Consider the following 12,900-nt stretch of genomic DNA (forward strand, 5'->3'; position numbering starts at 1 on the left):
TGAACTCATGTTCAAGTTCAATTATTTTTCACTGATGAGCTATTTTACATAGAAAGTGCTGAGCTTTCTTTCATTTGATCCAACAAAGATAAGATACATTTCTAGATATGGCATAAAACTATCCTATCCAGTCAAAGCACTGAACTAGATAAAGTGTCAAACTGCTCTGAGAACAGCTCTTGAGGGCCACTCTGTTTTGTAGGTGTGGTTGGACCCAAACAGGATGTGTGTAAAGGATATTCATTTCTCAGAGTTTATTTGCTCAGTTTGACTCTCATCCAGGTACATGATACCAATCTAAGTCTTTATTTATTTAATGGTGCCTCACTATCTAAATACATTGGGAAGGAACAGGAAAAGCATTTTAAGGGATAGTTCATCCAAGATGAAAATTCTGTCATCAGAATTTTTTTGTCATCATGTTTTTTTCATGCAATGAAAGGGAATTCTGTCTAACATCTCCTTTTGTGTTCTTCAGAAGATTTAGAACAACATGAGGGTGAATAAAGGATAACAGGATTTTCATTTTGCGGTAAACTGCCCCTTTAATTCGTAAGAGTCAAGATTTGAATGATGAGGACAAAGGTACAAAATAAAAAACAAAAATGTCCTTTGAGCTAGTAAATGTGGGCTGTAACTTAATGTCAGATAATGTAGGCATATTGATTGGATTATCTGTTTTTTACAGTCTGTTAAACTGATCAATTTAAGCTTGTCTTTCTATACAATGTAATTGCTGTTGTGTTGTTTGGGTAGCACAATAATCCCTGGATTTGATCAGTTGTCTGCTTCAGGTGGTTGTAAACAGAATCTCATTTCACAGGTCTTTAGAATAGGTGTCTCATATTTAAACTTATAGAGGGAAACTGGGCAAGCTATCAAACATTTTACTCCATTGAATTTCTCAGGCCAAGTTTATTTTTGAAAGTTAGTTTCAGTATAGGCTCATACCTTAAAGTCTTGGCAACATAAAAGCAATTGAACATTTCCACATCTATTGCCCAAAGGTACAGTTCATTGACCATTTGTGACAACATGTTCCAATAATGGGGAAGGCTATTCCACTTTATGAGGTCAGTTATCACTATGGGAATCTGCTATTTCAACTCTTTCACTCTTGCTTTAATGTCAATATAAAAACAATAATAAAAAAAAAAAAAGTTGATTAAACTTTAAAAAGTAAGGCAACCAGCTGCAAAGCATGTTTGAGTTTACTCAACTTAGGGCAAATTAGTTGTACCAACTTAACAATTCAAGTTGGTGTGTAAGTTCCATGAACTCAATACAATACGTTCAGCAAACTGAAAAATATCAATGATTATTAAGTTCAGTAAACTTAATAATCTGTCTATAATTTTCAATTTTCTTGAAAATAATATAAACATATTCTTTTTTATGAAGATCTACATTTCTACATAAGATCATGTGTCAGCCCCACCAAGATACTAAAGAGTTGGTCCAACTTAAAAAATGGTGTAGATAACAAGTACTTCCAAATATTACAGGTTGTCAACTTCATAACTAAAGAAACTTCATCAAAGCAAACACAAACTAAAACAAAACAACTTTTCACAGCAAAACATAATTCAGCATAATTGAAAACTACAACAAATATTTACAAATTATTTAAATGTCCTCATAAGCTGGCACACAAGGGATTGTGGGTATTGCTTCAGCCACAATGCTTCTCCAGTGGGCATGCTCAGTAGATACAACAATATGGCATTCATAGTGCTTAGCCTTACAAGGTTCCCACAAATTTTTACCCATGCATTTTCAAGACCTTTGCCTGACTTTAACACATGTATAACATCCTCAAAAATCACAGTTTTTAAATTCCCTGATATTTCCTGATTTTCTGTGGTAGAGCCTGACTTATAGACTTACAACCGTAAAATTTAAGTTTACAGTTTACAGAGGTTTACAAAGTTTCCACAGAAAATCCACTAAATGGACAATCTTATGCAGTTATTTTGCAAAAAAAATTAAATAAAATATACAATCCAACATCCTGGTGCAAATATTACTTATTCTTAGGGCTGAGCATCAGTGGTCACACTGAGCATGCTCAAAAGCCTGTACGTTCAGCCTTCACCACCAGACTTGACATTGTATGTGCTCACTGTTTAAAAATATAAGTTGCTCTGACTTAAACGGCATAAAAGTTGATTTTATTGATTGTTTTAAGTAATATCAACTTTTTCTACATTAGATTTTATATGGTTTAACTGACAAAATTGAAGTTGTATTTTATTTATTTATTTATTTTTTTACATATGATGATATTAGTATTTAGTTTGGAGAATTTAATTCCCAAAATGTTTCCATGTGACAACTAGCCCCAGTCTGCCCTACTACAATTTACTGTGCCATGAGAAACGCAAAACAAATTATTTTTTAAATAAGTATTTTATACATTCTCTGTAATATTTACAGACATCAACAATGAATGCGTTTACATACACGTTTTTACAGTGATTATGGTATGCTTAAAAAGCCGACAACATAGTGGTCATGTGAACGCAAGAGACATTTTTTTTTTCTTTATCGGGGTGAGTTCATAAATGGTTTAAGAATAACCCATCGACACAAGTAGATTTTTGCCCATTACGCTGATTTCGCTTTGCATTTAAACACCTTTACTGGTGTTCTTACCGGCTTATCCATTGGGCACAATTGTTGTGCGCATACCTGTTTACGTTTTGATGTCAAACGAAGGCAATCAACCAATTATTTCAAATGTTGTCAGATTTTTGATTAAGTTAACAATATTTTTGATTTAAGATAACTCAAGTAAGATTAAATGCAAAGGCAAACAATACTGCAATTTCGAACACATGATGAAGACAATCCACATAAGAGAATTCACAAGAGAGCTTTTTAAAGGGGATGTAAAGCAGTGATGCAGCAATATCATTTACATGTTGAGAGAACCCATATGAGACATTTTTTTTTTTTTTTTTCTGTTTTTAAGGAATTTAATGCAAATAAAATACACATCTTCACTGCTGGTTCAGGAGCTCTTCCTCAAGTTACTTCAGCATTTAATGTCCTGGTCAAAACAGATTTGCTCAGATGTGCTTTAACGCCACCAGTTGAACTGGTTTTGTAAATGCAGCGGCTCATGACACGTGATCCACAGATCATATTTTATTGGTCAGGAAATTTCATCCGCAAGCGAAGAAAAAAAAAATCGACACCCTCTCTGTAAAATCAAACCAAAAAACCCTCGCTTTGTCAGCGGGCGAATGTTCGCAACAAGTGTGTAGAGCTTTATAGGAATCTATTGTTTATATTCAAAATGTTAATCACACCAAAGAAATCCTGGAGAAAATGTGCATTTGGTGTGCACAGGCCTTTATGCATAATTAACCGACAACATGAATGGTCATGTAAACGGCTTACATGGTTTTCCCTTATCAGGGTATGTTCATAAATGTTTAAGCAAAAATCAATCTGCGCACATATATTTTTGCCCATTACCCCAATTTTGCGTTGCACCTTATTACAGGTGTTCTTACTGGCTTATCCAATGTGCGCAGATGTCCAGCGTTGTTGGATTTTTTGAATGAGCAAATTTTTGGTAGGATAGTTATCAACGTATTGGTGTGCATGTACTGTATGTGCACTTTATGAGCGTGTTTATATGCACATTCTTACACCAATTTTGCGCAATAAACGGCTATCCTTTATCGGTGTAAGGTCATAAACCGCTTAAGAATAAACCGGTTGACATGGGTTGGGTTTTTGCCCATTACCCTGATTTTGCGTTGCATGTAAACACCTTAACCAGCGTTCTTACCGGCTTATCCAATGTGCGCAAGTGTTATGCACATGCCTCTTTACGGTTTGACATCAAAAGCAGAGAATATTGTAATAAAGTTGTTTTGTTGCTTTGTCAGATTTTTTAAATCAGCAGATTTTGGGGAATTATCACCATATTGCTGTGCATGTAAACAGACTCAATGATTTTGTTCTTTTTAAAATAGTTTCATTCAAGCCCTTGACTTACTCTGAGAAAATTCCACTCATGTTATTCACCTTTCAAAGGGAAAGCAAACAGCTATGTAGATGTAAGCTTATTTACAGTTTACTGTACTGTGCTAATCCTATGATGCAATCAATGTGATTGATGGTAAATTCATTTCATGGTAATCTTCTGGGATATATTATTGACACACCCTTTTTCTTGATTGATTTATCATAAATTAGCAATTGAAATGGCCATTCAAATATACTTTTCTTGTCATAATCTGATGCTTTTCATTTGAAAGAGGCTAATATTTTGCTAGCATAAAATCATGTCAGTATAAAACAGGCCATTGCAAAGGATAAATCTGATAATTATGCTAAGTTTGTCTCCCACAGGCCCAGTCAGGGAATTCAAACCATTCCCCAGTGTCCTGGCTATCCTCTGGAAGTAAGTGCAACTATTTGATTCACAAATGAACTGAGGAATTCACTTGCTTTGCCAAAGTGTACTGTAAACTAATTAATATCTCATGAGAGAAATATCAAAAAGAACACTTAGTTTTCTGCCTTTTCCAATTCAACAGAAGGCATGACAGCAAACAATTGGGACCCCATTTTTGTCATGTAAGTGCCGTTCGTGGATACAGAGTCACATTGTAAATGTACTACACACTGTGGGCGAAAAGCGAATTCCTCTGTGGTTACCGTAAACTCGATAGCTGCCGTCATGAAAGGGATTCTTTGGACATGATAACAGTGAAAACCCTTGGCCAACCTTGAAAGCATTCCATAAAAGTGTTGAATTATCTAAATGTGGTATGATTAACAAAATATTTGTTGTTATTTAAAAGGTTAATCACTTCTGCTGCTACAATAACAGAATTGTCACATGCTATAGAGTTTTAACATTAATCAAAGACTCTGTCATAAGCTTATTATAATTATCTCATTGACAGGCCTGCTCAAATATACACATGTAAATTAATGATAGCTATTTAAAAATATTGAAAGCTCTTTGAAAGGGCTATATGGTATTTTTCATCTACAGACTGGAATATTGTTGTACCAAGACGTTTTAAACAATTCCCTTGAACAAAGTGATGTAAAGTTAATTCAAGTGGAATAATAATATTAGTGATTTAGCTAAAAATAAGCTGGGTGCATTAGCACATCTTAATATTTGTCTTTGGGTGTTGCTCTGTTTACAAAGAGGATGTTTAAGAACCTCAAGCACTAGCAACCACATTGAGTTTGTTCAGTCAGGTTGTGCCCAGTGTCATTATGTAAACTAACAGCTTGTGTCCCCTGGCATCAGAAGCATGGGCGGCTCCAGGGCTGGGCTACCAGGGCTTAAGCAACAAATGTTTTCCGTAAAGCCCCGAATGTTTTGATCATCTTTTTGATCAGAATTACCATTGCTTAGATATCAAGTTGATATGAAAACATATTACAATTTATTATTTTATCATTACATTTTAAAGTTAGGGTAATATATATAAATGAATGAGTCCTGTCTTTCTATGGTATTGACAACACCAAATACAGACTCAATTCATTACCCACGCGCTGTCTTGTCGGCAGCTGCTTTCCAGCTCTCATGTAGCCCTTGTGTAAGCATGCAAGAATAGAGTTTGAGGCACGCGATTGCAGCTGTCTTGAAAACTGTGTTGAGTTGGTCCATCCAGATGCAGTAAGTACCAAATATGTAGATATGTGACCCTAAAAAACAAGGAGTAATACATACAGATGTACTAGAATTATTTGCTAACTTTAAAGTCAAGAGCCAGGACATTTGCGTTTTTAGCAAAACTCTTTATTAAGACACGATGCAATAAATCTATACCCAACTTTAGCAGACCTAGCTATTATTGTTCATCCCTAGTACCTATATAGCCTATTTACAACCTGCTTTCTTGTAAATTAACTTAAGCACCCTGTGAATCAATGAAAACTGTATACAGCCATTCACAATGTGTGTCATGTGAGCTGAAAGGGACAAAACAGTGTTTGTTTTTTAATTGCGTTTTAATGTTAAGAGCATGCAATTTCTGATCTACGAGCATATCTAAGACTGAGACAAAAGTTAGTGAGACTTTTTTAGTTTACTCTATAAATGACACCTCATAGATGTATTCAGATTTTTAAAAGTATATATTCCGATATTTCATTAAAGTATGGCCCCCCCATATCCACAGAGGTCTGGGCTAAGCCCTGAATGTCCACTGACCCTAGTACCGCCCCCGATCAGAAGCACATTGCACACTTGAGTTTACTTTTTTTCTATTTTTCTGCTTAGCAATATTGAATTGATGCAGAAAAACATCAGTTAGGGTATCACAAAATAAATATAAAGCCATCTATTCTCAAATTACTCCAAAATACAATCCACAAAAATCCCCACAACAACATTATGTACATACATTTAAAATATGATATTATTAAAAAAAAAAAAAAAAAGGTCAGATACTTATGGTCATTTGACCTTGTCAAATTGAAAATGTATATCTTATAAATTAATGTGTAGGCCTGTATATGTTGAAAATATGTATATTCTCTTTTACAATGATTTTGTAAAAAAAAAAAAAAAAAAAAAAAAAAAAAAATTATATATATATATATATATATATATATATATATATATATATATATATATATATATATATATATATATATATATATTATTATTATTATTATTATTATTATTATTATTATTATAATTTTTTTTTATTTGTATTTTATTTTATGGATTTTGTCTACTCATGTCCAGCAGATAGCAGTAACTGCCCTGAAAATCACAACCACAAAGAACAATATGGAAACTAATTATTTTATGGGACTATTATATGTTAACTAATTATTTGATTCAAACGACTATGAGTCAATTATAACAGTCAAACGTTATATTTATTCTCCATCCTCAAAATCATTCAATTTTTGAAATAGCAACAAAAACACGCGGCATGCAACATCTATACGCACGTGATCCGATCACTCGCCGTTCACGCGCGTGCACGCTGTCTGTTTCCGGTTAAACATGGCGGCCACCATGAAGAAAGGAGTGGTATGTATTCACAAAAACGCCGCTTTTCTTTCGAGATTTACACCACATATTAGATTGTGCTGCGTACAATCTAACAGTACAGAAATACATATCATACTGCTAGATGAGAAAGCAAGATGACTCTTTTTGTATTAGTTATTTTCGTTTGCTGTCAGGGCAGCTAACTGGCTTATGTTGCATTATTCATGACAATTGTGCTGTCTTTCGTGTCATTTACTGTTTCTCTCATCATTCTAATTAAACCACCAACTCATGTGCTTGCAAGTCTATAAACGTTTATTTTTGCGCCACTGACTAGTAGGCTTCAGATTTGTGCTTTTAAATATAGATCGATTCTATACAGTAAACATAACGTACTCGGAGACAAATACTGTATATGTATGAAGACTTATTATACACAGAAAATTATTGCATGACTGATTAAATTATTTGTTAAATTATTTATACGTCACAGGGTTTCAACTTTATGCTTATAGTTTACATATAGATAAATGGATGCATACAGACACAGTTGTTGCCCTTCACACATCATATTTGACATTCTGATCTTTTTAAAATACACTATATAATTGGAGCCAGAAAGAAAAGGGATTTCTTTATACTGGAATTAATTTAGTTTTAATGCACATGTTTGATTACAAGAATATCTCCTCAATCCTGTCAGGCAGCTGAAGATGTCAATGTAACATTTGAGGACCAGCAGAAGATCAACAAGTTTGCCAGAAATACAAATCGGATGTCTGAACTGAAAGATGAAATTGAGGCCACAAAGGTAAACACAAAAGTGTGTCTGATATTAAGACTTGGCTGCATTCTTTGTCAGGCCAACGCTGATCAAACTTTTTTCTTCTTCCAGAAATCCTTACAGAATCTAGAGGACGCCAGCGATGACCTCATGATGTGCGAGGATGATGCTATGCTAATCCCGTATCAGATCGGAGATGTCTTCATCAGTCACTCTCAAGAAGAAACGCAGGAAATGCTGGAGGCAGCAAAGGTGACATAACCGGCACCCCGATCCAACCATTTTGGTTTGACCAATATTTTTTTAGCGTTAATCACACTTTTCTACTTGGTCAGTTATTGATTTTTTAATATTGGGTCTGCAGTAAATGGCTCCATTTGGTGAATTTAGCACCCAACAACGGTATTATATCACTGTAATGTTCAATAGGGAACAACATGGCTCATTTGTTGTTCATTTATTGTTGTGCATAGCATTTAAATATGCATTGCAGTTAGACATAGTCCAAAACAAAGATTTAAAAATAAATTTCTCACCATTTAGATGGCAAAATAACTTGCTTAAATACAATGTCATCCAGTTTTGGGTGTAATCCAAAGTATTTAGTAAATTACTGTAATCTAATTACTTTTTAGTCAAAAAGTAGTGTAATGCATTACATTTTAAATTCTTGTAATCAGATTACAGTTACTGACTTTTAATTTAATGAATTTTAAGTACATTATATGGTTATGCTTATTTCTAATATATATTTATGTAGAATACATGAATTATGGCCCCTTAATGAGTCATTGTGAAGGAGAAATGTAGTGTATGAAACAATGAACAAGAAAGAAATAGACATTTTTTTGGAATTTGTTGATCGGAAAAGTGTTTTACAAAGTAATTAGTAATGTGATTACTTTTCAATTAAGTAATTAGTAAAGTAATCTGATTACAATTTTTAGAGAAATAATTAGTAATTTGTAGTGGATTACTATTTTTAAGTAACTTACCCAACACTAATGCCGTCAACAATAATAAGTTATTATTTACTGTAATGTTTAATTACATGATTCATATGCAGATGTTACTATTTAAATAGTGTTGTGTGTTGTACTTCTCAGCATCTGCTTACTGATCTTCTGGCATTCACAGGAAGCTCTACAGGAGGAGATCAAGGCTCTGGAGAACCGGGTCTCATCCATACAGGGAGTTCTTGGAGATCTGAAGGTTCAATTATACGCCAAGTTTGGAAACAACATCAATCTAGAGGCAGATGAGAGCTGAAACCTCAAGCAGGCAGACTTTACCTTACGGACTGTCAACAGCATATGACATTTCTACTCTAACAACCAGTTTTTGACCTGTTTAATCCGCTGGTGATGTTTTTGCATTTCACATGTCATTATGTTTAGTGAATTATCTAAGCTGTTGTATGCAAGTGGTATTGCCGGGTGGACGAAGCACGAGGAAAGTGAGGCACTGATGTAAAAATAAAAAGCAAAACCATTACATTGTTTCCCTCGGTTTCATATTTTACATTTCCAGTTTTATTGAGTTGATCCTCATTAGCATGACTTCATCTGCCTAGTGGTTAAAGTTATTAACTAGCAGTTGTAAACTATCATCATTGTGACCTTTCATCAAATCATTTGAAGTCATAGTTTACCCAAAAAAGGAAAATTCTGTAAACTACTTCTGTGGTGCACCAAAGGAGAAGTTTTGAAGAATATTTACACTGCTCTTTTCTATAGAATGGAAGTGGGTGGGAACTGGGGGCTATCAAGCAAAGACAAAAAAAAGCACACAAAAAAAAACTGCCTTGAAACAGCTTTGGTTACCATTTATTTTAATTGTATGGAAAAGAGCAGGTTGGATATTCTGCTATAAATGACTTCCATGGAAAAAATAAAATCATACAGGTTTGAAAAACCACAATGCAGGTACAAATTAAATGAAAGATTTACATTCATTTAGCGTACGCTTTTATCCAAAGTGACTTACAGATGTTAATCCAAAGGAGATAAGAATAGTCTAATGCTAGAGTGTAAGTGAAGAACAGCAGATGAAGCAATTTTTAAATGTCTATATATTAATATTATAGTTTAGTAGTTAAATGCAAATGTTTAATCCTAGGCCTCAGCTGGGATCGTACTCACAATCCAATAAAAAATGTTAGTGCTCTAACCACTTAGCTATGGAGCCAGCTGTTGTGCAATAGTTGTACAGGTCACCACTGATTAGAAAACTATGGTGCCTTGATCCAGCCACGGAATAAAATAAGTAATCCTGACATTATTTCTGACTATACTGCAATTATGAGTTTATATAATGCAATAGCGACTGTATTTTTCGTAATTACGTGATATAAACCCACAATTGTGAGTTATGTCTCATAAATATGACTATTGCAATTACGACTTTCTCAGAATCTTGAATTATTTCTTGTAATTGCGAGTTTATATCTCGCAAATACACTATATTGCCAAAAGTATTCGCTCATCTGCCTTTAGACGCATATGAACTTAAGTGACATCCCATTCTTAATCCATAGGGTTTAATATGACGTCGGCCCACCCTTTGCAGCTATAACAGCTTCAACTCTACCGGGAAGGCTTTCCACAAGGTTTAGGAGTGTGTTTATGGGAATTTTTGACCATTCTTCCAGAAGCGCATTTGTGAGGTCAGACACTGATGTTGGACGAGAAGGCCTGGCTCGCAGTCTTCGCTCTAATTCATCCCAAAGGTGCTCTATCGGGTTGAGGTCAGGACTCTGGGCAGGCCAGTCAAGTTCTTCCACACCAAACTCGCTCATCCATGTCTTTATGGACCTTGCTTTGTGTACTGGTGCGCAGTCATGTTGTAACAGGAAGGGGCCATCCCCAAACTGTTCCCACAAAGTTGGGAGCATGGAATTGTCCAAAATCTCTTGGTATGCTGAAGCATTCAGAGTTCCTTTCACTGGAACTAAGGGGCCAAGCCCAGCTCCTGAAAAACAACCCCACACCATAATTCCCCCTCCACCAAATTTCACAGTTGGCACAATGCAGTCAGACAAGTACCGTTCTCTTGGCAACCGCCAAACCCAGACTCGTCCATCAGATTGCCAGATGGAGAAGCGTGATTCGTCACTCCAGAGAACGCGTCTCCACTGCTCTAGAGTCCAGTGGCGGCGTGCTTTACACCACTGCATCCGACGCTTTGCATTGCACTTGGTGATGTATGGCTTGGATGCAGCTGCTCGGCCATGGAAACCCATTCCATGAAGCTCTCTACGCACTGTTCTTGAGCTAATCTGAAGGCCACATGAACTTTGGAGGTCTGTAGCGATTGACTCTGCAGAAAGTTGGCGACCTCTGCGCACTATGCGCCTCAGCATCCGCTGACCCTGCTCTGTCATTTTACGTGGCCTACCACTTCGTGGCTGAGTTGCTGTCATTCCCAAATCGCTTCCACTTTGTTATAATACCACTGACAGTTGACTGTGGAATATTTAATAGTGAGGAAATTTCACAACTGGACTTGTTGCACAGGTGGCATCCTATCACAGTACCACGCTGGAATTCACTGAGCTCCTGAGAGCGGCCCATTCTTTCACAAATGTTTGTAGAAGCAGTCTGCATGCCTAGGTGCTTCATTTTATACACCTGTGGCCATGGAAGTGATTGGAACACCTGAATTCAATTATTTGGATGGGTAAGCGAATACTTTTGGCAATATAGTGTATGTCTATCTTGAAAATGCAACTTTATATCTTGCAATTGCGAGAATTTCTCAGAATTGCATTTATATCTTACAATTGAGTTTATTACATGCAATTGTGACTTTTTCTCATAATTAGAGAGAAACTTGCAGTTGTGAGTTCATATCTCGCAAATGCAACTTTATATAGCAATTGTGACTATTTCTCACAATAACAATTTCTCACAATTACGACTTTTTCAGAATCACGAAAATTTATTGGAATTGTGAGTTTATATCTCGCAAATCTTGCAATTGCGACTATTTCTCGCTGTTGCATGTTTATATATTGTTATTATTAGATATAATACCTTGCAATTGTGAGTTTATCATGCAATTGAGCCTTTCTTGTAATTGTGACTGCATTACTTGTAAAAACGGACAATTGTGAGTTTATATCTCTCAGTTGCTACTGTTTCTCGTAATTCGAGATATAAACTTGCAGTTGTGAGTTCATGTCTCGCAAATGCAACTTTATATCTTGCAATTGTGACTATTTCTCACTATTGGATGTTTGTATCTTGTAGTTATTAGATATAAACTTTATACCTTGCAATTCTGAATTCATCATGCAATTGTGACTGTATTTCTTGTAAAAACTCACAATTGTGAGTTTATATCTCTCAATTGCGTCTATATCACACAATTGTGAGTTTATTTAACGGAATTGCTACTTTAGAGCACACAATTTGGATGCTATAACTTACAATAATGAGAAATAAATTCATTAAGAAACATGCTTTAATTTATGTTTTAAAGGAAAATTAACTCAAAATGAGAAATCCATGCTCAGGATTGATGGCCTTTAATGTAAAGTTAAATCAGGATGCAAGTGGACACAATTCCTAAAATCATACAGAAGTCTTTACTGAAATTTTGTCCATTTTTCCATAAGCTGAAACACAGGAATTGAAACAATTTACAATTGCAAGTAACCCATGTTACATCCTATAATGGTTAACACCCTGCTTTGTTGCATCAGAATTCTTATGCATCACAAGGGTTAAGCTAATGTTATTCATGCACTGGCTTGCTCAGGGCTTTTTGAGCCATACTGCGCCTTCAGGAGCTCACATATTATTCCATATAATGATCAAAATAATTATAATTCTATATTTATAATTATTTGGGGGGTTATTATTTAAGATAATACATAATTTACTATAATATTTAATAAAAAGTACACATAGTTATTGTGTACAATACATGGTGTATGCCACTAAATATGTAGTACAATTATACTCAGTAATTGCATTATTACTTAGTAAACATTTACTACATTGTGAAAGAACTCATCGATGTGCTAATTGGCCCATATAGAAGTGAAGTGTTACATTCCAGCTGTTGTGATTTCTGAATCTGCATCATCAAGCATCCGTCTGGTCCCTACTGGAGCAGG

The 12,900-nt window shown here is 35.1% G+C and overlaps 1 protein-coding gene across 1 annotated transcript; it reads left to right on the plus strand.

Annotated features, from left to right (window-relative positions):
- The first annotated feature begins 6,956 nt into the window (after positions 1-6,956).
- On the plus strand, positions 6,957-9,272 carry pfdn4 (prefoldin subunit 4). The gene is made up of 4 exons (XM_051661916.1): positions 6,957-7,033; positions 7,698-7,805; positions 7,890-8,030; positions 8,916-9,272. Exons 1-4 carry the CDS (start codon positions 7,007-7,009, stop codon positions 9,045-9,047), a joined length of 408 nt encoding a protein of 135 aa, XP_051517876.1. The 5' UTR covers positions 6,957-7,006; the 3' UTR covers positions 9,048-9,272.
- The last annotated feature ends 3,628 nt before the right edge of the window (positions 9,273-12,900 follow it).

Source organism: Myxocyprinus asiaticus, chromosome 29 (genome assembly GCF_019703515.2).
Source record: "Myxocyprinus asiaticus isolate MX2 ecotype Aquarium Trade chromosome 29, UBuf_Myxa_2, whole genome shotgun sequence".
Taxonomy (NCBI): domain Eukaryota; kingdom Metazoa; phylum Chordata; class Actinopteri; order Cypriniformes; family Catostomidae; genus Myxocyprinus; species Myxocyprinus asiaticus.

What these genes read in the sequence shown, in the direction of transcription:
- pfdn4 (XM_051661916.1), top strand. Translation starts at nt 7,007, where the DNA reads ATGGCGGCCACCATGAAGAAAGGAGTG. An exon ending in CCACCATGAAGAAAGGAGTG is followed by an intron (nt 7,034 to 7,697) that starts GTATGTATTCAC and finishes CAATCCTGTCAG; the next exon opens with GCAGCTGAAGATGTCAATGT. An exon ending in AAATGCTGGAGGCAGCAAAG is followed by an intron (nt 8,031 to 8,915) that starts GTGACATAACCG and finishes TGGCATTCACAG; the next exon opens with GAAGCTCTACAGGAGGAGAT.